The sequence below is a fragment of the Panicum virgatum genome, chromosome 9N (assembly GCF_016808335.1).
Source record: "Panicum virgatum strain AP13 chromosome 9N, P.virgatum_v5, whole genome shotgun sequence".
Taxonomy (NCBI): Eukaryota; Viridiplantae; Streptophyta; class Magnoliopsida; order Poales; family Poaceae; genus Panicum; species Panicum virgatum.
The window spans coordinates 32,536,456-32,557,079 of NC_053153.1; the positions used below are offsets into that span (position 1 = coordinate 32,536,456).

General features: G+C 49.3%; 1 protein-coding gene across 7 annotated transcripts in view; it reads right to left on the reverse strand.

Moving 5' to 3' along the window:
• The window catches only part of LOC120690587 (protein OPAQUE1-like), a 47,860-nt gene extending 34,180 nt beyond the window's left edge, over positions 1-13,680 (reverse strand). For 6 of the 7 annotated variants that reach the window (XR_005681838.1, XR_005681840.1, XR_005681839.1 and 3 more), the window contains exons 1-8: positions 13,359-13,680; positions 13,078-13,221; positions 12,634-12,779; positions 12,394-12,550; positions 12,183-12,241; positions 5,295-5,451; positions 3,850-3,999; positions 3,612-3,748 (exon numbers count right to left, since the gene is read on the reverse strand). Coding sequence is in view for 3 of the 7 variants with exons in the window: in XM_039973290.1 (XP_039829224.1) it covers positions 3,612-3,748; positions 3,850-3,999; positions 5,295-5,451; positions 12,183-12,241; positions 12,394-12,550; positions 12,634-12,779; positions 13,078-13,221; positions 13,359-13,493 (1,085 nt within the window). In the remaining 4 variants the exon portion in view is untranslated. Of the gene's footprint in view, positions 1-3,611; positions 3,749-3,849; positions 4,000-5,294; positions 5,452-12,182; positions 12,242-12,393; positions 12,551-12,633; positions 12,780-13,077; positions 13,222-13,358 lie in introns of those variants that run through there. The other variant, XM_039973291.1, reaches the window with a different exon arrangement.
• Positions 13,681-20,624: the final 6,944 nt, after the last annotated feature.

Consider the following 20,624-nt stretch of genomic DNA (forward strand, 5'->3'; position numbering starts at 1 on the left):
TTCCCCTGCACCTGCGCGGTACGCTCAGCAGGTGCAGGTGTACCGGCGTCGTTCGGCGCCGACACCAGCGCCGCCTCCTGCTCCGGAGGCTCCTGTGACGCCTACACCGGAGCCGTCGCCTCCGCCGCCTCCTCCGGCTCCCTCTCGAGCCGAGCCGGAGGTGTACCACCCGCCAGTCATCCATCGGGATCATCGGCATATCCTTCCCATGGTGACTCGGCGTATTGCGTCTCAGGCCGTGACTCTCTCCGCCACCGAGGGAGAGCCACGGGTCTCTACGGTACCCTCCTTTGTCCGCGACGCCTTGGCGGACCCTCACAGGCGTCGCGCGCTGGAAGTGGAGTACGCGGCTCTTCTTGCCAACCAGACGTGGGACCTCGTGCCGCGTCCATTTGGTTGCAATGTGGTGACCGGCAAGTGGATCTGGACGCATAAGCGTCGGGCTGATGGCACACTGGAGCGCTACAAGGCTCGCTGGGTTTTCCGAGCGTTCACTCAACGGCATGGTGTGGACTATGATGAGACCTTCAGTCCAATCGTGAAGCCCGCTACGGTGCGCACGGTACTTTCACTTGCGCTCTCGCGCTCTTGGCCTGTGCACCAGCTGGACGTGAAGAATGCGTTTCTTCACGGCACTCTGTCAGAGACTGTCTACTGCTCTCAGCCAGCGGGATTTGTGGACTCGAGTCGTCCGAATATGGTCTGCCGGCTCAACAAGTCTCTCTATGGTCTAAAGCAGCCTCCTCGGGCTTAGTACTCTCGGTTCGCCACGTTCTTGCTGACATTGGGGTTCACCGAGGCCAAGTCTGACACGTCTCTCTTCATCTACCGCCGTGGGGATGAGACTGCCTATCTATTGCTCTATGTCGATGACATTGTACTCACCGCCTCCAGTCAGCGATTGCTTCAGAGTGTCATCTCCTCTCTGCAACAGGAGTTTGCTATGAAAGATCTGGGTCAGCTCCAACACTTCTTGGGCGTCACTGTTGAGCCTCGCCAGTCTGGTCTTCTACTTCACCAGCGGCAGTACACACTTGATATTCTGGAGCGGGCTGGGATGACTGACTGCAAGCTATGCTCCACTCCTATCGACACTCAGGCGAAGCTGTCTGCGGATCTGGGTGGTCTGGTGGCTGATCCTACTGCCTATCGGAGCCTGGCCAGCGCTTTGCAGTACCTCACCTTCACCAGGCCGGACCTCACCTACGCAGTTCAGCAGGTCTGTCTCCATATGCATGATCCCCGGGAGTCACACCTTGCGGCGCTGAAATGTCTCCTCCGGTACGTCCGTGGCACTGTGGACCTCGGCCTGGTGCTTCACCGCTCATCCTCTGCTGAGTTGGTTGTCTACACCGACGCTGACTGGGCTGGTTGTCCGGACACTCGCCGCTCCACTTCCGGCTACGTCGTCTTCCTGGGCGGCAACCTGGTCTCCTGGTCGTCCAAGCGGCAGCCGGTTGTCTCCCGCTCCAGTGCCGAGGCGGAGTACAGTGCTGTCGCTAACGGCGTGGCGGAGGCGTCCTGGCTACGACAGCTCTTGGCGGAGCTCCACAGCCCGCTCGCCAAGAGCACGCTCGTCTACTGCGACAACGTCAGCGCCGTGTATCTCTCCACCAACCCCGTCCAACATCAGCGGACGAAGCACGTGGAGATTGACTTGCACTTCGTGCGCGACAGGGTCGCAATCGGCGATGTTCGGGTACTCCATGTCCCGACCACCTCCCAGTTTGATGACATCTTCACCAAGGGACTACCCTCCTCGATCTTCTCGGAATTTCGCTCCAGCCTCAACGTAGCAGGTGGCTAGTTGTGGCTGCCGGGGGGGATATTTGGCCTTTGTACTTTCTTATTGTCCAGTCTTGAACACCACTGCGTCGGTAGTTCACAGACTGCGGGGGGGTGTTAGCTTTCTTGTTGTCCAGTCTTAAACACCGCTGCGCCGGTATTTCAGACTGCTGGGGAGTGTTGGTGTATATTGAGCCCATGTATAGAGGCCCATGTATAGAAACTATATATCCCACCCTTCTAGGGTTTGGAGAAATACAAGCCATTATTCTCTCCATCAAAGTTGTCAACAAAATCTATTGGTGATGCTCACAAAAAATCATGAGGCATTTGATCATGAGTACTGCTAATATCATATATTGCAAAAAAAACATAGAATCTACAAAGGCAATGTCCATACTGATAAAGCTTTAACCGAATGAATAAGCTCTAGGCAAGTATTGGTAGCCTTCTCAAAAAGTTACAAGATCCAAAGAGTAAAATACACCAAAGGTCCATGAACTTATAAAAGAGTGTCACTTAGATCCATCAACTTCGAAATTGCATTTCTGGGTCTATAAACTTGTAATTTGTGGCACTTAGGTCTACAAACTTTGAAAGTCCATTTCCAGTTCCATAAACTTGTAATTTGTCACATAGGTCTATATACCACCACCTAGCCTTCATGCACTAATATCGCACCAATATGAATCTACACGGTGCCCACACGTTGTTGGAGTTTCACTGGAAGGGTGAAATTTGAGCCCCGGTTTCGAATCAAGAGCATAGGGAGAGGAGCGAGGAGGGATGAAAGACTTATTTTTGATGTTATTGACATGTATTAGGATTCAAATGGGCTCTTATGGACTGTCATTGGTGAGTTTTAGAGCTTAGATCTAGATATGACCAAGTAATATGGGTGGAGAGGAGGGGGTGATGGCTTAGGAAAGGTGGAGGAGGTCATAGAGGGTCTTAACAACATGTGTACCATGATAGAGGATATTATGTCCTCCGTGGCACGGGTGACCAGATATGGTGGTGCCACGTGCTGTGGCGAATAATCTCGTGCTGATGTTAGACTTGAGTCAACCCAGAGTGGTTCTTGGTGACTGGTCATGGATGATGTTCATAGACCTAAAAATGCACTTTCAGAGTTTACGGACCTAAGTGACACAACTTACAAGTTTATGGACAAAAAATGCATTTTCAGAGTTTATGGACCTATGTTTTCAAAGTTTATGGACCTAAGTGATACAAATTACAAGTTGATGGACATAAAAATACACTCCTAGAGTTCGTGGAACTAAATGACACACCCTTACAAGTTGGTGGACCTTTGATGCATTTTACTCGGATCCAAATGAAGAAGCTGTTTGATGAGCATGATAAAATATGATGAAGGCCATGGGACATGATAAATCTAGAAGGTTTAACAGAGTCATTGATGCATAAGGTATTCTTTCACTATATTTGATGGTATGGTGTTGATCTGGCAGATAGTAAAGAAAAATAGAAGACTACAGAATTTGTCAATTTTATGTGAACAAAAATAATCTTGCAACATGGATGTAGCATATCCCTTCAACTATGGGTTACTCTATAGGAGACTCTGATGCAAAGAGTTTGTGACGAGGCAATTACTGTTAGCTATCTATGAAATAGTTTATCAAAAGCCAGAAAAACAGAATTGACAAGAAAGAGAAAATGCAGCACACAAATGGGTCTTACAGCAGTAGCATCATGAGCACTATATGTCAACAGCAAAAAGTAACATATTCACTTTGGTTTTTGTGATACAGAGCAGGAGCAGGGAAGGAGACAAGAATAAAGCTTAACAGAAGACTCACATAAGCAAATCAGCAGCCATCTGTAGATGGAATTTGCAATTTTCATCCTTAATAACAGATGAATCAAACTCTTCTCCAGGAGAAAATTCAATATTCCCTAGATGAAGGATAGCAGCCACCGTACGGAATATAGCTTCCTAAGAGTGAAAGGTAGCATCACGAGTCAAAGTTATTTATCAAGAGAAACAAGAAATGGAGTGATTTTCTCTCCCAGCGCAAGAATGAGGCCAAGATAAACCTGATCAGAAAAACATATACCAACAATGTCCATTGCTCTCCGTGTTTGTAAATATTGCTCTGCCTCATTGACCCCTTCTAATTCATACATATGGCTTTGATTCAAGTAGTTAAAGTTCCTAGGGTGAGAAAGCTTGTATTTATCTGCATCCTGGCGATACAAATTTAACATAGCATAAGGCATCAATTATAGCTAAATACTCCCTCCATCTATTTTTCTAGGGCATATGAGCAAAATCAATTTTTCTGGATATGTAGGGCGCAGCCCCTCGGAACGGCCCCATCGACCTTGGGACTCAGGCAGCCCATCCCCTCGGTAACTGGAACATTGAGATCGAATTCTGTAACTGGTGGTGCTTGGTTTAAACCAAAGGGACACTGCATGACTTCATGCAAAACAACTGCAACGTGTCATAAGCCCAGCGCAGTTAAACGCTGGCGCAAGACCCCAGGGGCTGCCTTGGTCTCTGGAGTACGAGCTCATACGCCCTAGAAAAATGGATGGAGTAACTCTTAATTGTGTCATATACAATGTCATTGACGTTTACATGATTGATAATACAACATACTTTTATAAATGTTGACCTGCAAGGAAGTTTAACCCAACAGAGTCCCAATCGCTCATGATGATGCAAATTATTTGACTGAGTAATTGACACAAATAGCAAAACACCAAACTTTGAAACAAAATTGAGGATGAAATGATTCCATAAATTAAAAGCATCTATTTTATAAAACGAAAATGACCATTTTACTCCCCAAAGGTTTCTAGTTCATTTGATGTTCAGAAATGTTGGACTGAGGATAAAAGCCACCACCCCTCCCACTATAACACCTGGGTTTTATGGTCGGGTTGGCTAGGTGGGGCGTTCTAACTTGGTATCAGAGCCGAGGTCCTGGGTTCGATCCCTCCCGGCCACGCATTTCCGCTACGCGATTTCCCTGGCTGCGTTCGCTGAGACCGAAGTGTTGAGACCGGACAGGTGGCACAGCCCCGCGGCTCGCCCGGCTCGCACGCAGTAGGGGGAATGTTGGACTGAGGATAAAAGCCCCCACCCCTCCCACTATAACACCTGGGTTTTATGGTCGGGTTGGCTAGGTGGGGCGTTCTAACTAGAAACTACTACCAAACAGTCACTTTACTCCTTAGTGATATTTGTCCTTTTTGTTTCTCTTTACACAAATCTTATTATAAGTTGAAGCTTTTGTTAGAGTACAGAAGTCAACAAACACTATCTTATGATGTACTTTCAAATTTTCCATGACTATTTGCATAAAACGGTAGCACCTGAAACAGGTTTCATCCTCACGGAATGAAAATTTTGGCCCTCTGGAAAACAAAGTAGGCAATTTCCAGATCTAACTTTTACAGCTTCATGTTCTAATATCACAATTAGTCTCAGGGATAACAACTAATACAATCAACATTTAGTTCTATAGACAAACCTGCCCAGATGCACAAAGTTGATAAAAACAGTGGTAATTCCTTTCAGATTCAGAAATTTGCACAACACGAGATCGTTCCAGGAGATAAGTTCGAACCGCAGCGCCAGATATTCTACCAGATTTGTCAAACTGAATTTCAACAAATTTCCCAAATCGACTGCAATGAAATAAAATTAGTGAGTAAAAATATAGGTATATGCAAGGAAACAGTATACCAGCAAGTAGACTACCATGCTTATCTACAGTCTTTTTCCCACCCCTTTCAGCATATTGATAATAGTTTCGAGTTTCTATTGGTGTATACGTGAGCCCATATATAGAGGCCCATCTAGAGGCCCATGTATAGGAACTATATATACCACCATTTTAGGGTTTGGAGGAATAGACACAATTATTCTCTCCAACATGGTATCATTAGCCTAGGTCTCCCTTGTCTCCTCTCTCTCTACAGCCGCCAGCAGCAGCCGCCGGCGCCGCCGGCCTCCTCCTCCCCCCTTCCCCTCTCCTCCTTCCCTCCCCTCCCCTCCCTTCCTCTGCTCCGCGCGCCGCCTGGGCCGCCGCTCCGAGCGCCGCCTGGCCCGTCGTCCCCTCCTCTGCTTCGTCCGCCGCCGCAGGTGCGCGCGCGGGCGCGGGGAGAGCCGCAGGGGGCGCCGCCGCCCTTACCGTGCGCGGGGGGGGGGGGGATCCGGCGCTCCCCCAGCCGCCGGGGACGATCCGGCCCTCCCCCCTCCTCCCTCCGGCCCACTGCCGCCCCTGCCTGCCCCTACCGCCGCCGCCACCGCCGCCACCACCACTGCGGCCACCGCTGCGGCTGCTGGCGCGGGGGGCGCCGCCGCTGCGGGCAAGCAACCCGCTGCCGACGCCGGGCAGCAGCCCGACGCTACTCTCGCCGCGGCCCTTCTCGCCGCCAAGTCGGAGGCTTCGGTGGCTCAGGAGCGCCCCACGGCCGACGCCCTCGCCCTCCGGGTCGCCGAGGCGGAGCACTACTTCCGCGTCTCCTCCGATCAACTGCCCGTCGTCCCCGAGCACGGCGCCTCTTCCACCCACCAGGCCCCGCCCGCTGGATCTGGACCCCGGCACGACCTGACCGACCCCATGGTCGCCCAGCTCCACCTCCAGGCCGCCGGCGTCTAGAACATCAGAGCCCTGGTCACCGTCCTCCTCCTACGGACGCTGGCGGGACCAGGTCCTCCTCGCCCTCCGCCACTTCGCCCTCGACGACCACATCCTCATCGACTCGCCGATCGAGGCGCAGGACGTGGTGTGGCTGCGCCTCGACAGCGTCGCCATGTCCTGTATCTTTGGGACCATCTCCCTAGATCTTCAGGACCTCGTCAGGACCCACGGCGGCACCGCCCAACAGGCCTAGCTGGCGCTCGAGGGGCAGTTCCTCAACAACGCCGAGTTCCGCGCTCTCCAGCTCGACGCCAACTTCCGCACCTTCGAGCAGGGGGACCTCTCTGTTGCTGAGTTCCGCAGGCGGATGAAGGGCATGGCTGATGCTCTTCACGACCTCGGGTGTCCGGTGTCCGATCGGGTCTTGGTGCTCAATGTCGTGCGAGACCTGAGCAGCACCTATGACTACCTAAAGACATGGATCACCCGCCAGAAGCCCTTCCCCTCCTTCCTGCAGGTCCGGGACGATCTCGCCCTCGAGGAGATCACCAGGGGTCTCACGCCCAGATCGTCTTCGTCCACCCCCACCGCGCTCGTTGCTGCTCCACCGGCTTCCTCCGCCGCTCCTGCCTCCTCCCTCCTTGGTGCTGCTCCCGTCGGGCAGACCGGAGGTGGGTGGGTGGGGGAGGGCCATGGACGTCGTCGTCGGGGGGACGGGGTGGTGGTGATACTGGTGGCACTGCTTTTGGGGGTACCGGTACCGGTGGGGGCCGTCAGGGCACGCCGGCTCCGACTCCGGCTCCCGCTCCTGCCCCTGGAAGTACGCCCTGGCCATCCTTCAGCAACCCATGGTCAGGGCGCATCTCGGTGTGGCCCTTCCAGAGTCCGGGGGGGGCCTCGTCCTCAGCTCCAGCCGGCGGCTATGTTCACTGGTGCTGCTCCCCTCTTTGCGCCGTCCTAGACCCCGCCCGCTCAGCCCAGCCAGCAACCGACCTGGCCTGGGGGGTGGGACCAGGCCGCTCTGGCGCAGTACTTCAGCACCATGGGACTGACGCCGCCGGTCAGCACCGAGTGGATCGCCGACTCGGGTGCCTCCTTCCACACCATCCCAGATGTTGGTATCCTCTCTTCTGTTCGACCCCCACACCCATCTTGTCCTTCTTCCATCATGGTTGGTGATGGGTCTTGTCTTCCTGTCACCGCCGTGGGTTCTGCTCCTGGCTCTTTTCGTCTTCCCAATGTTCTTGTTGCTCCTCAGATGGTTCACAACCTTCTTTCTATTCGCCAGTTTACTGCTGACAATTCTTGTTCAATTGAATTTGACTCTTCTGGTCTTACTGTGAAGGATTCGGCTTTCCGGCGTCCGCTCCTCCGATGTGACAGCTCGGGGCCCCTTTACACTCTTCGTCTTCCTACTTCCGCTGCTCCGCCTTCGACTTCTTCTTCGTCTGCTGCTTTTGCCGTGACGCCGTCTTCCACCACCTGGCACCGCCGGCTTGGTCACCCCGGCCGTGACGTTTTGGCTCAGCACGGTTGTAGTACCGATGTTCCATGTACTCGGACTCCTGCTGAGCACCTTTGTCATGCGTGCTAGTTAGGTCGTCATGTCAGATTTCTTTTTTCTTCTTCTTGTTCGCATGCTGCGCATGCCTTTGATTTTGTTCACTGTGATCTGTGGACATTTCTTGTACTCAGCATGTCGTGTTATAAATATTATCTGGTGGTGGTTGATGATTTTTCTCATTACTCTTGGACTTTTACTTTCCGCGCCAAGTCTGAGACCTTCCCCACCCTCCTCCACTTCTTTGCCTGGGTGTCCACTCAGTTCGGCCTCACCATTAAGGCCGTCCAATGTGACAACGGGCGTGAGTTTGATAACTCCACCTCCCGTTCCTTCTTTCTCTCTCGGGGTGTTCAGCTACGTATGTCTTGTCCGTATACCTCTCCTCAGAACAGAAAGACTGAGCAGATGATTCACACGACGAACGACGTCGTGCGCACCCTTCTAATCCAGGCCTCTCTGCCCCCGCGCTTATAGGCTGAGAGCCTCCACACCGCCACCTACTTGTTTAACCGTCTTCCGTCCACTGCTTCTCATGCTCCCTCTCCACACCACGCTCTTTTCAGTACCCCTCCTCGCTACGACCACCTTCGGGTCTTCGGGTGTGCATGTTACCCTAACATCTCCGCCACTGCTTCTCACAAGCTGGTGCCCCGCTCGACTCGTTGTGTGTTTCTTGGTTACTCCCTTGATCACAAGGGGTACCGATGCTTTGACCTCACCTCTCGCTGCGTCCTGATTTCCCAACACGTCGTGTTTGACGAGTCGGATTTCCCCTACTCCACCTCCTCCACACCTTCTCCTAACCCCGAGCTGGAGTCGCTGTTTTCGACTGACCCGGTGGTTCAGCCACCTTTACCTATGTCCTTTCCCTGCAGGTTTTCCCGGTGCACCGACACCGCTTCCGGTGATCCCTGCTGCACCCAGCGCGGCCCTGATGCCCGCTTTTGTGCCACGCGCGGCCCCCGGATCTCCTGTCGTGCCGTGCGCGGCCCCGGGGTCTCCTGCTGTGCCACGCGCGGCCCCGGTGCCTCCCCCTTCACCTGCACGGTCCACTCAGCCGGTGCAGGTGTACCGGCGTCATTCGGCAACGACACCGGCACCGCCTTCGGCTCCGGAGGCACTGCGACGCCTACACCGGAGCTGTCGCCGTCGCCGCCGTCTCGCTCTCGAGTCGAGACGGCGGTGTACCACCCGCCAGTCGTCCATCGAGATCCTCGACATATTCATCCCATGGTGACTCGGCGGATGGCGTCTCAGGCCGGCAGCGACTCTCTCCACCACCGAGGGGGAGCCGCGGGTCTCTCCGGTACCCTCCTCTGTCCGCAACGCCTTGGCGGATCCTTACTGGCGTTGCGCGATGGAAGAGGAGTACGCGGCTCTTCTTGTTAACCAGACGTGGGACCTCGTGCCACGTCCGTCTGGTTGCAATGTGGTCACAGGCAAGTGGATCTGGACGCATAAGCGTCGGGCTGACGGCACACTGGAGCGCTACAAGGCTCGCTGGGTTCTCCGGGGTTTCACCCAGTGGCCTGGTGTGGACTATGATGAGACCTTCAGTCCAGTGGTGAAGCCTGCTACTGTGCACACGGTTCTCTCGCTTGCGCTCAATCGCTCTTGGCCTGTGCACCAGCTGGATGTGAAGAATGCGTTTCTTCATGGCACTCTGTCAGAGACAGTCTACTGCTCTCAGCCAGCGGGATTTGTGGACTCTAGTCGTCCGGACATAGTCTGCCTGCTCAACAAGTCACTCTATGGTCTGAAGCAGGCTCCTCGGGCTTGGTATTCTCGGTTCGCCACGTTTTTGCTGACATTGGGGTTCACCGAGGCCAAGTCTGACACGTCTCTCTTCATCTACCGCCGTGGGGATGAGACTGACTATCTGCTGCTCTATGTCAATGACATTGTGCTCACAGCTTCCAGTCAGCAGTTGCTTCAGCGTGTCATCTCCTCTCTGCAGCAGGAGTTTGCTATGAAGGATCTTGGTCAGCTCCACCACTTCCTGGGCGTCACTGTTGAGCCTCGCTCGTCTGGCCTCCTACTTCACCAGTGGCAGTATGCCCTCGATATTCTGGAGCGGGCTGGGATGACTGATTGCAAGCCTTGCTCCACTCCTGTCGACACTCAGGCGAAGCTGTCTGCTGATCTAGGTGATCCTGTGGCTGATCCTACTGTCTACCGGAGTCTGACCGGTGCCTTGCAATACCTCACCTTCACCAGGCCGGATCTCACCTACGCTGTTTAGCAGATGTGTCTCCATATGCATGATCCCCGGGAGTCACACCTTGCTGCGCTGAAGCGTCTCCTCCGCTACGTCCGTGGCACTGTGGACCTCGGCCTGTTCCTTCACCGCTCGTCCTCTGCAGAGCTGGTTGTCTACACCGACGCTGACTGGGCTGGCTGTCCAGATACTCGCCGCTCCACTTCCGGCTACGCCGTCTTCCTGGGCGGCAACCTGGTCTTCTGGTCGTCCAAGCGGCAGCCGGTTGTCTCCCGCTCTAGTGCCGAGGCGGAGTACCGGACTGTCGCTAACGGCGTGGCGGAGGCGTCCTGGCTACGACAGCTCTTGGCGGAGCTCCACAGCCCGCTCGCCAAGAGCACGCTCGTCTACTGCGACAACGTTAGCGTCGTGTATCTCTCCACCAACCCCATTCAGCATCAGCGGACGAAGCATGTGGAGATCGACTTGCACTTCGTGCGCGACAGGGTTGCCATCGGCGATGTTCGGGTACTCCATGTCCCGACCACCTCCCAGTTTGCCGACATCTTCACCAAGGGACTACCCTCCTCGACCTTCTCGGAGTTTCGCTCCAGCCTCAACGTAGCAGGTGGCTAGTTGTGGCTGCGGGGGGGTATTTGCCCTGCGTGTACTTTCTCGTTGTCCAGTCTGGAACACTGCTGTGCCGGTTGTTCAGACTGCGGGGGGGTGTTGGTGTATATATGAGCCCATGTATAGGAACTATATATCCCACCCTTCTAGGATTTGGAGGAATATACACAATTATTCTCTCCAACAGTTTCATTTCTTTGGATCATGAGGGTTACACCTAAACTGCTAGAACCTTAGCTCAGTCAATAAATAATAGCACCGTCACTGTTCTAAGAATAATACTGTTCTGGAATGATAGGTGGCTGGATGGGCATACATTGGCCGAACTAGCTCCTAACCTGTTTAAAGCAGTCCCGAAGCGAACTGTTAAAAGGAGGACTGTGGCTCAGGCACTGCAAAATAGGTGTTGGATACATGACATCAAGGGAGCTCTTACTGTAGAGGTGTTGGTCGATTACCTTCTCATATGGGATATGGTGGATGGTGTTATTCTACACCAAAATGTATCAGATCACTACAAATGGAAGCTAACTCAGCATGGTTCCTATAGCAGCAAATCTGCCTATGAGGCCTTCTTGGTGGGCTCCATCAAGTTTGGCCCGTGGAGAAGAATTTGGAAAACCTGTGCACCTCCTCGCTGTAGGTTCTTCATTTGGTTGTGTTCCATAACCGAGTGTGGACAGCTGATCGACTAGCCAAGAGGAATCTGCCCCACCCGGAGGCTTTCCCTTTATGTGATCAGGAGGAGGAAACAATAAATCATCTGATCATAGGGTGTGTTTTTGCTCGCGAAGTCTAGACCATAATTCTGCAGCAATTAGGAGTGCTGCAATTGGCGCCACAACCTATGGGTGTCCGTTTTTCAGGATGGCGGAGGAAAACAATTGGAGCAGCTCCAAAAGAAGCTCGCAAGGGCCTGAATTCCTTAATAATCTTGGTGGCCTGGGAGTTATGGAAACATCGTAATGCTCGTGTCTTTGAGAAGACGAGGACAAGTATCCAAGACATCCTTAGGTCTGTTAGTCTGGAAGGAGGTCTTTGGTGCTTGGCAGGGGCTTCCAAACTCCAGGAGCTGGTGTCCAGGTCATTGTCTTTCATGGCTTAAAGCTTGGAGCCATTTGGTCATCTCTGTGGCACAAATGTAATTGTGTGAGTGGTGCCTTTTCTGGCGGCTGGTGTGGTCTACCTAGACCAATGTACTCTTTTCTACCTTAATGAAACGCAGTTCTCCTGCGTTGTTCGAGAAAAAAAACTGTTCTAAGAATATCAAATGATAGATGTATCTAGTTGCACTGCACAAAAGAATCAAACAAGCTTTCTTTCAATGAAAAATAGTGAAACAAGTTGACTGGATCAAAGAAAATTAATGAACTAAGCTCACCTGGAGTTGTCATTTCTCACAGTCCGTGCATTACCAAAAGCCTCCAACAGTGGATTTGACTACATTGAAATGAGGGCAGGATAGATGCAGAGTTGAGAAAACATACAGGCAAAACTAATTTGGGGACAATAATTATTGGGAAAACATAAAACCTTTTATATTACACGTCAATCATGGCCCAAAAAGCGTTGATGAGAAAAATGAAAGTTACCTCTAGAACTTGTTGCTCCACAGAGCGGACATCACCAGTTGCACGGCCCCCAACAAAAGTAAGATATCGCATAATGAGCTTGGTAGTTTCCGTTTTCCCAGCACCACTTTCTCCACTGACTAATATGGACTGGCTGCGGTTCTCGCTAACCATAGCTCTTCAAGAAAGAGAGAACTTTGTCACATAACACTCCATATTATAATCTCTAATATGCTGTAAGCAGGTTTGCATATTTCATACTTGTATGATGCATCTGCAATGGCAAAAACATGTGGACTCAATTCACCGAACTGCACGCCTCTGTACTGCTCCATCATATGCATATTGTACATATGAGACAGCTTTGCGAAAGGATTTACAGCGATTAAGATGCGCCCTGTGTATGTCTACATAAATTGAACCAAAAGAACAATCAGAATAACAGATGGCATAAACAACACCATGCATCCGCAGGTGACCGAGAAACTCATGTACATGTTCGGACAAAACATAACATTTAGTAACACAGATCCAGAAAGGAACACCTTCCCTCATTCCACATACATTGGACACAATACGTGATCTTACACGAGCATATTATCAACGACATGACTTCATAGAGGAAAAGACTAATGTGCGGTGCAACTAGTGGATAATTCGACATTGTGAGATCATAGAGAGAGCGGAAAGGGTGCACACACTCACGTAGATCTCGTTAAGTGTGTATCGCCGCGCGAGGTTGCAGAGCACCCCGGGTTCATGGAGGTAGACGAGCTTGGTCATGTCGTCGACGCCCCCGAGATCAGCCTCTGTGTCCCGCGGCAGGACCTTCCTACCGTCCACCACGGCCTGCCACGCGACAACCCAGCCACAAAGTTAATCGAGCCAACCTAACCCAATCCACCGCCAGGCAATTCGACAAATACGTAGGCTGCAACGCACGCAGCGGGGCTTCCAAACAAGGGGCTGGCTCGTTGCCCCCTCACCTTGACGCCGGTGGATAGAACGACCGTGACCGCGGACTTCGATGACGAGGAGGCGGGGGAGGATACCACCTCGGCCTCGGCCCAGGTGAGGTCCGCGTGCTCCACCCACACGGCGGTGCCCGGGCGGAACATCATCGCGGCGGCGCCGAGGAGGAGGAGGCGCGATGCGGGGTGGGGGTCGCAGCGGTGGCGCTGCGGTTTGTGGGGGGATCCCAGGCGGTGGGAGTGGAACTGCCCATTTGGAAGGAGAGGTGGTCGGGAAGCGAGGGAGATGGCGGGAGTTGCGCTCGGGCGCCCGCGTCTCTGGTGAACCGACCGTTGGAAGAGTACCGCACGAAGCTCGTGAGATTTTTTTTTTAAAAAAAAAACAAGCTCGTGAGTTTTTGGTGTACTGGTAACAGAACTAGCTGGAATGGCGTCTTGAACTCGATACTCCCTCCATTCTTTTTGTTAGCTATATTTCAATGTAATACAGTGATTACGAAATTAGTCTGGCTTATCATATAATAAATGCAACATAGCATTTTTTATTAGTCCTCCAATATTTTACTCGGAGTTTCTCATTACTATTGCTATTTATTGTTACAGCCTATACCAATAACAAATATATCTATACATTTGAGTTTTTGAAATATATCTATCAAAAGAGAATGAAGAAAGTAATATGTGACTCTTTTGCAAAATTATAGACCAAGATTTCTTAGATATGTTGTTGTTTGTACCTGAAAAGATCTCAACATTTCAATTCACAACCTTCTAGTGTTCATAATATACATGAGTTGGTTAGTTTATAAAATAATGCATAGAAATTCAACACCTGTAGGAGTAATTCTCACCCGTAGCATTTATATAAGAGTAATTCTCACTCATAGTGTCTAGACAGTATCTATATTGTTATATCGTCAAAATACTATCTTTAAAAATTACTCTCTTTATTCTCTTTTGATAGCTATATTTCATCTTGACATAATGATCAAGAAAAATAACATTTACTTATCATATAATAAATGCAACACATATTTTTTATTGATTCTTCTATGTTTTAACTGGGAAGTCTTTGTCACTAGTGCTATTTATTGCCATAGCCCATGCTAATACCAAATATAGCTATCATTTACAAACATTTGAGTTTTTAAAATATAGCTATCAAAAGAAAATGGAGGGAGTATACTCTACAACTCATAATGTCTTGGGTGCGGGTTCCTATTAAACTTGCTCTCTTTTCTCCACAATTGATATTATTCACCATCTATATAACCTATATAGATGGCACCCACTAACTATTTCTCTCTTCATGCAAGGTGTCCACATCATTCCTCACTAAGTGTCCCACTAACTTGCAATTCTTTCATGCAATCTATTCATGTTTTCCTATTAATTACAAAAAATATCCATGTCATCTCTACTATGTGCAATACTTTTAATCTTTAATCTATTAATATATGTCATATACATACGTTATTTTTTTCATCACCTATTTTTCTATAATGTGATCAAATATTTTATTAGAGTTTCTTCTATTAGCATATCGATTTTTACCTGTTTTACCTGATCCCGTGAACAAAAAATGTCAATGTCATCTCTTTTATGTGCAATACTTTTAATCATTAATCTATTAACATAAAGTCATATACATACGCTATTTTTTTTCATCACCTATTCTTCTATAATGTGATCAAATATTCTATTTGTGTTTCTTCTATTGGCTTATTGATTTTCTACCGGATCTGATAAAAAATAACATGCAAGTAAAATTCATATCATCTATTTCTTTTAACATGCCGGCTATATATCCACATCATATAAAAACTCATTATATCAGACGCCACGTCACTATCCACTAGGATAGGATCATCTATTTATATCTTCCACCAATTTTTTTGTGAATGTTTCCATGAATGACCTTAGTATTTCTACTTTCAAATTTCACCTTAAAAATTTATTTAAGAAGTACGCAACAACTCGCAGGGAATCACCTAGTTTGTTATGTAGACATCACCTCACTCTCAATGTCAAACTTAATAGTGTTTAATGCATAGGTTATAGTGTCAATACTGGATTGTTCATGAGATCCGGTTTCTTACTCTTTATATTCTCTATTTTTATTCTCTTGTTTATTATAGTGCCACAAAATCTTAACATTCTATGTGACTGTGCAACTATGGAAATCATTTGAAAGGTTGGGATTGCCTTCGGTAGTGCGGTATGAAACTCGGCCGGGTGGGGAAAGACCGCCCCACCGGTATTGACTTTCTAGAAGAAGCCTCGGCTTCCCCGACCGAGAAAATCCCCGAACCCTGGCCCCGCCCTGACACTGGGGGCCGTAGCCCATGGGAACCCTGCCTGGGCCATGTAAGGGTCCTCAGGCCGACCTGGGCCGTCCACACCAGTGCATTGGCACGGGGGCCAGCGAGGGGATTTTTTTAACCTCAGCCTGAAATTCGCTCCCACGGGGAGTCGAACCCAGGACCTGAGGAGTGCCGCTGGGTTCCTCTAACCAACTCAGCTAGAGGCCCTTTGGCAGTGCGGTATGAAACTATCCCAGTAGTGTAGTGTGAGACTAATGCTGGGATTAGAGTTGATAATAACTAGGTGATTCCCCGCGCGTTGCTGCGGGATTTGAGAGAGCTTTTCCATAAACTATGATAAAAATATAGTAATTGTTTAAATAAAATGCTATGGAGACACTACTACAAAACTGGATTAACCGAGGCACTTTGAAAAGGCCTCAGAGACGGGCATAGTATTCAACCGCCTCAGTTAATGTCTACGATTAACAGAGGCGGTCATATTTTATTAACTGAGGCGGTTACCAAAAATGTCTCGAAAAATCGATTAACTGAGGCGGTTGCTGTAAAATAACCGTCTTGGAAAAAGAACCCTAGCCCGTTGGCCCAAAAAACTCAATTACAAACACACACACACACACACACACACACATATATATATATATATATATATATATATATATATATATATATATATATATATATATATATATATATATATATATATATAGCTCTTAGGGTTTGGAGTTCACATATTTCTCTCCCTCTCCCTCTCCACACTTAGCCGCCGGCACAGGGACGGCGCAGGGATGGCTAAATTTTGAAACTCTTAACCACCTCTAGATGGGAGGTGCCCTTTCTGGCAAGGAAACACACATATATATATAGCTCTTAGGGTTTGGAGTTCACATATTTCTCTCCCTCTCCCTCTCCACACTTAGCCGCTGGCACAGGGACGGTGCAAGGGATGGCTAAATTTTGAAACTCTTAACCACCTCTAGATGGGAGGTGCCCTTTCTGGCAAGGGGCCAATGTTGTTGTGCCTCTGCTCCAGTAAGAAAGAAGATCTAAGTCGCTCTCTCAGGTCAAAGCCAAATCTTATGTGATGGGGGTAAAGGTAATGGGTACCCCCAAAACCCGCGATTAAGCAGTAAGAGCCCAATAAGAGTGAGATAAGCACGGCCCGAGGAGGGCGCGACTAGCCCACTAAGGAGCCGACCCCCCAAGGGCGGCACCGCCCTCAGGCCGACCCTCATAAAGGAGCTCTCGCCGTACCAAGACTCCTACGGGAAAATACCTCTCCGACCCCTGCGGAAGGGGTAAGAGCGGGCCCACAAGATGGTTTGACAAAACCACGGGCTCAGGGACCATCATTAGTCTAGGGAAGGCACGCGTGGGCTGACAAGACCACTCACCCCAACCACAGCACGAGCCTGGGCAAGGCAGAGCAGTTCGACGTGACAATGCCTCACCGATGGGATGGAGCACGCCCTCTGTCACCCCGAAGTCAGCTCTAAGGACGGGAGACCTTCCTCAGGGACAGGGGGAAGGACGTCCCCCTCCTGCCAACGCTAGCACCGCCAGCAAAGCGATCATCAACACGGGTCCCTGCAATGGGACGACGGCTACAGCATGCCATGACTTTCCTTCACCCGTCATGATCACCAGGAGCGAAAGATGGGGGAAGGGGATTGCAGCCGAAGGAATGTGTGACTAGGGGTCGTACCAAGGCCGACCAACCCGAAGAAGGGATGGCAAAGACGCATCCGAACCCCTAGTCTTTTCCTTTCTTACTTTCCACCCTTTTTGTATCCGACCCCCCCCCCCCGGTCTCCCTTGGGCTATAAAAGGGATGGAGGGCACCCCATGCAGGGGGACCGAGATCCGACCGATCAACCAAACCACACACACATTCACACACACGCCCACGGATACCCATTCGTCTTCCACTAGAGACTTGGGAGCCACGTTCCCTCTCGCCCATTTGTAACCCGTACTGCAAACTTTGAGTGCAAGAGAGCGAGAGCTCGAACTGGACGTAGGTACATTCTGCCCGAACCAGTATAAACCCTCGTGTCGAATCCTAGCATTACCATCCGGAGTAGCGACGCGCTAACAAATTTACTAGCTGGTAATATGGAACACCGGCATTATATATGATTCTCATTTCTGGAGAGGTCTTATGAAATTAAAAGACGAGGTGTTGGCTAAATGCTACTTTGAAATTAAAGATGGGAGCAATGCTAGATTCTGGGAGGATACTTGGGCAGGTGAGTTGCCATTCAAAGTTAAATATCCATCAATCTATAATATTGTGTGTGATCCTCATGCAACGGTGGCCAAAATATTGGCTACGGACCCCTCAATTTATCTTTCAGGAGAGCATTGGTGAATAACAAACTTGTGGAATGGCTTAACTTGGTAGCACAAATCGCTCATGTTGATTTGGTTGATGGGTTAGATAATTTTAGATGGAATTTGACCAAATAAGGGTTATTTACAGTTCGATCTTTTTATATGTATCTTATTGGTACACATTCTCCTTTTAGGCATAAGTTGAGCTAGAAGTTGAAGATTCCTCTAAAAATTAAGATTTTCCACTGGTTTTTACAAGGGGGAGTGGTTCTAACTAAAGACAATCTCGCTAAGAAAAACTGGACAGGATCGGGTAGTTTCCTTTGTACTGCAGCTAGTTCTACGTCTATTCGGGTAGTTACAAGAGAAATACGATACATCCATGAGCTATCCCTTACTCTAGAACATTCTATGCCTATAAGCAGTCCCGCTGCCCCGGGTTTGACAAGCCCCTGAGGTCTTCGTAGCCGAGTCTTGCAGGCGTCGAGTACTTGGCTGGGCATCTTCGAGTACTTCAAGTAGTCAAAACGTCCTTCTGGTTGCTTCTAGGCCTTCCTTCAGATACGTCGAGTAGTCCTCCAAATACTTCCGGTTGCTTCGAGGCTGTGAGGTGCTTAAGCCCCGAAATCTTGATCATATATGGTGCGCGAAGTACTCGCGCTCCATATGGAGTAGCCCCCGAGCCTTAGGTTGAATCGTAGAATCAGGCTGAGGGTCACTTCAGTCTTTATCCTTCATTATTTTCCAAAAAAATTGAAAAATAAATCTCTGATGCACATATCCCGCAGGCCGCAGCCCCCGAGCCTTAAATCAAAATCCCTTATTCTGCGGGTAGCCCCCGAGCAAAGATTTGGAATTAAGGATTTAAGACGTGGCATTAGATTTTATTCTTCAGAATACTTGCAGGATTCATCAGATCCGGTATCCGAAAAGACCTCTTTTAGGATATAAAATCCCAGAAAAATGATACGATTGGATATGGACCACTGATTGCACCCGAAATAACTTCAGAAATAAAACCCGGGATGTACGGCTCTTTACTGTATGCTTCACGTGGGATTTTACTGTATGGAGAATCTGCATTATTGCATCCTTGAAGGCATCCGTGAATGCTGCCACTGTAGAGTCACGGATTGTCCTCCAGTAAAGTCCCTTGTGGCTATAAAAGGTGGGAGAGAGGCCCTAGCTAGAAGCACCATCATTTAGAAGCCATGGCTTGCATTTGGTGTTCTTGCTCTCGCCCTCCTGAAGTTTATACAGTCCTTTCCAGCAAAAGATGCTAGAAGAGAACTTGCGAGTGACAAGAGAAGTCCATGTTACCTCATCTTGCCACTCCCATGCTCTCATTGGATCCATTTTGGATATCATGTCCTTGCATATTCCAATGAGGCAGGTTCTCTGTGGACTGGTTGAGTCTTGTTGTGTCATATCCTTGGGGTTGCCTGTTCCTGGGTGCCCAAGAACTGACATCTCTGGTAATGAGACTTAATCTTGTCACAACGTATTCAGGGAGAAGGAGAAATTTCTATAATTTGCCTCCAAACTCTTGAAACTTTTCTCCCAGAATACGAGTATCATTATTGTCTTAATGGGAATAACAAGTTTGTACTTTGTTATGGCCTCGGGCCGATCTAGATGTAGTAGGCATCGTCTAGAAGCTTCAAGAGATCTAGGTGGTGTGCATGCAGGTTCGAATCATTGTAAAGCTAGTTAGAAAAAAGTACTCGAGTTGTAATATCGAGTAGTTGTATTGAGTCGAGTACTTTCCTTTATCCTGGAATGTAATCCCAGTAGAAAGGAGTAAAGTCGAGTAGTTGTCTAGGGATGTGAGTGTTTTTTCTTTTTTTAGAATGTAATCTTGGGAAAAAAGAAATGTCTCAGAAAATCCCATGTTTTGCGCGATTGGCAACGGTCTGTTGGTCTTTCGAGTTTTACCATGTTGCCACCGCCATTATAAAATGAAACAGTAACTAGGTTTTACCCCACCGGCCGCCATTAACTTTTACTGCTTAGATCTGTTTTTGCCCTCAAGCCTCTAGATCTAAAGTTCTTGCCCATTCTTGCCTCTCATCCTCACTTAGGGTTTCCATCAGTGTATGCGTGTGAAGCGCTCTGTTTATTTTCGGATGGCTCCCAAGAAATCAAGCAAAGGGAAGGGTGCGGCTGCGGAGCCAACCCGTGAGGAGGGATGGATGGCAAGTAAGTGCTCTGAATCCGACCTTGGATCCTTAGTTTCTGCTGGTCTTCTGCCGGAGAAATCCATCAACCAATGGCGTCCAGCCTTGGGTGAGGATCGTCCGTATGAAAATACGGGCGTAATCGTTGCTTTTACTTCTTATCTGGAACAAGGATTGGGGTTTCCTTGTTCGGTTTTCTTCTCTGGACTCCTGCGTTATTACAGGATCCATCTTCATCACTTGACCCCCAATTCGTTTGTTCATATTTCCATCTTCATGCATTTGTGCGAAGCTTTTCTGGGCATCGAACCCCATTTCGAACTCTTTCGATTCCTTTTCCACCTCAAACCGCAGCCAGATTCCTACATTTTAGATGTAGTAGGAGGTACAGGTCTTCAACTTAGACAGAGAAAGGATAGAATTTATATCCCCTATAGTCTTAGTAA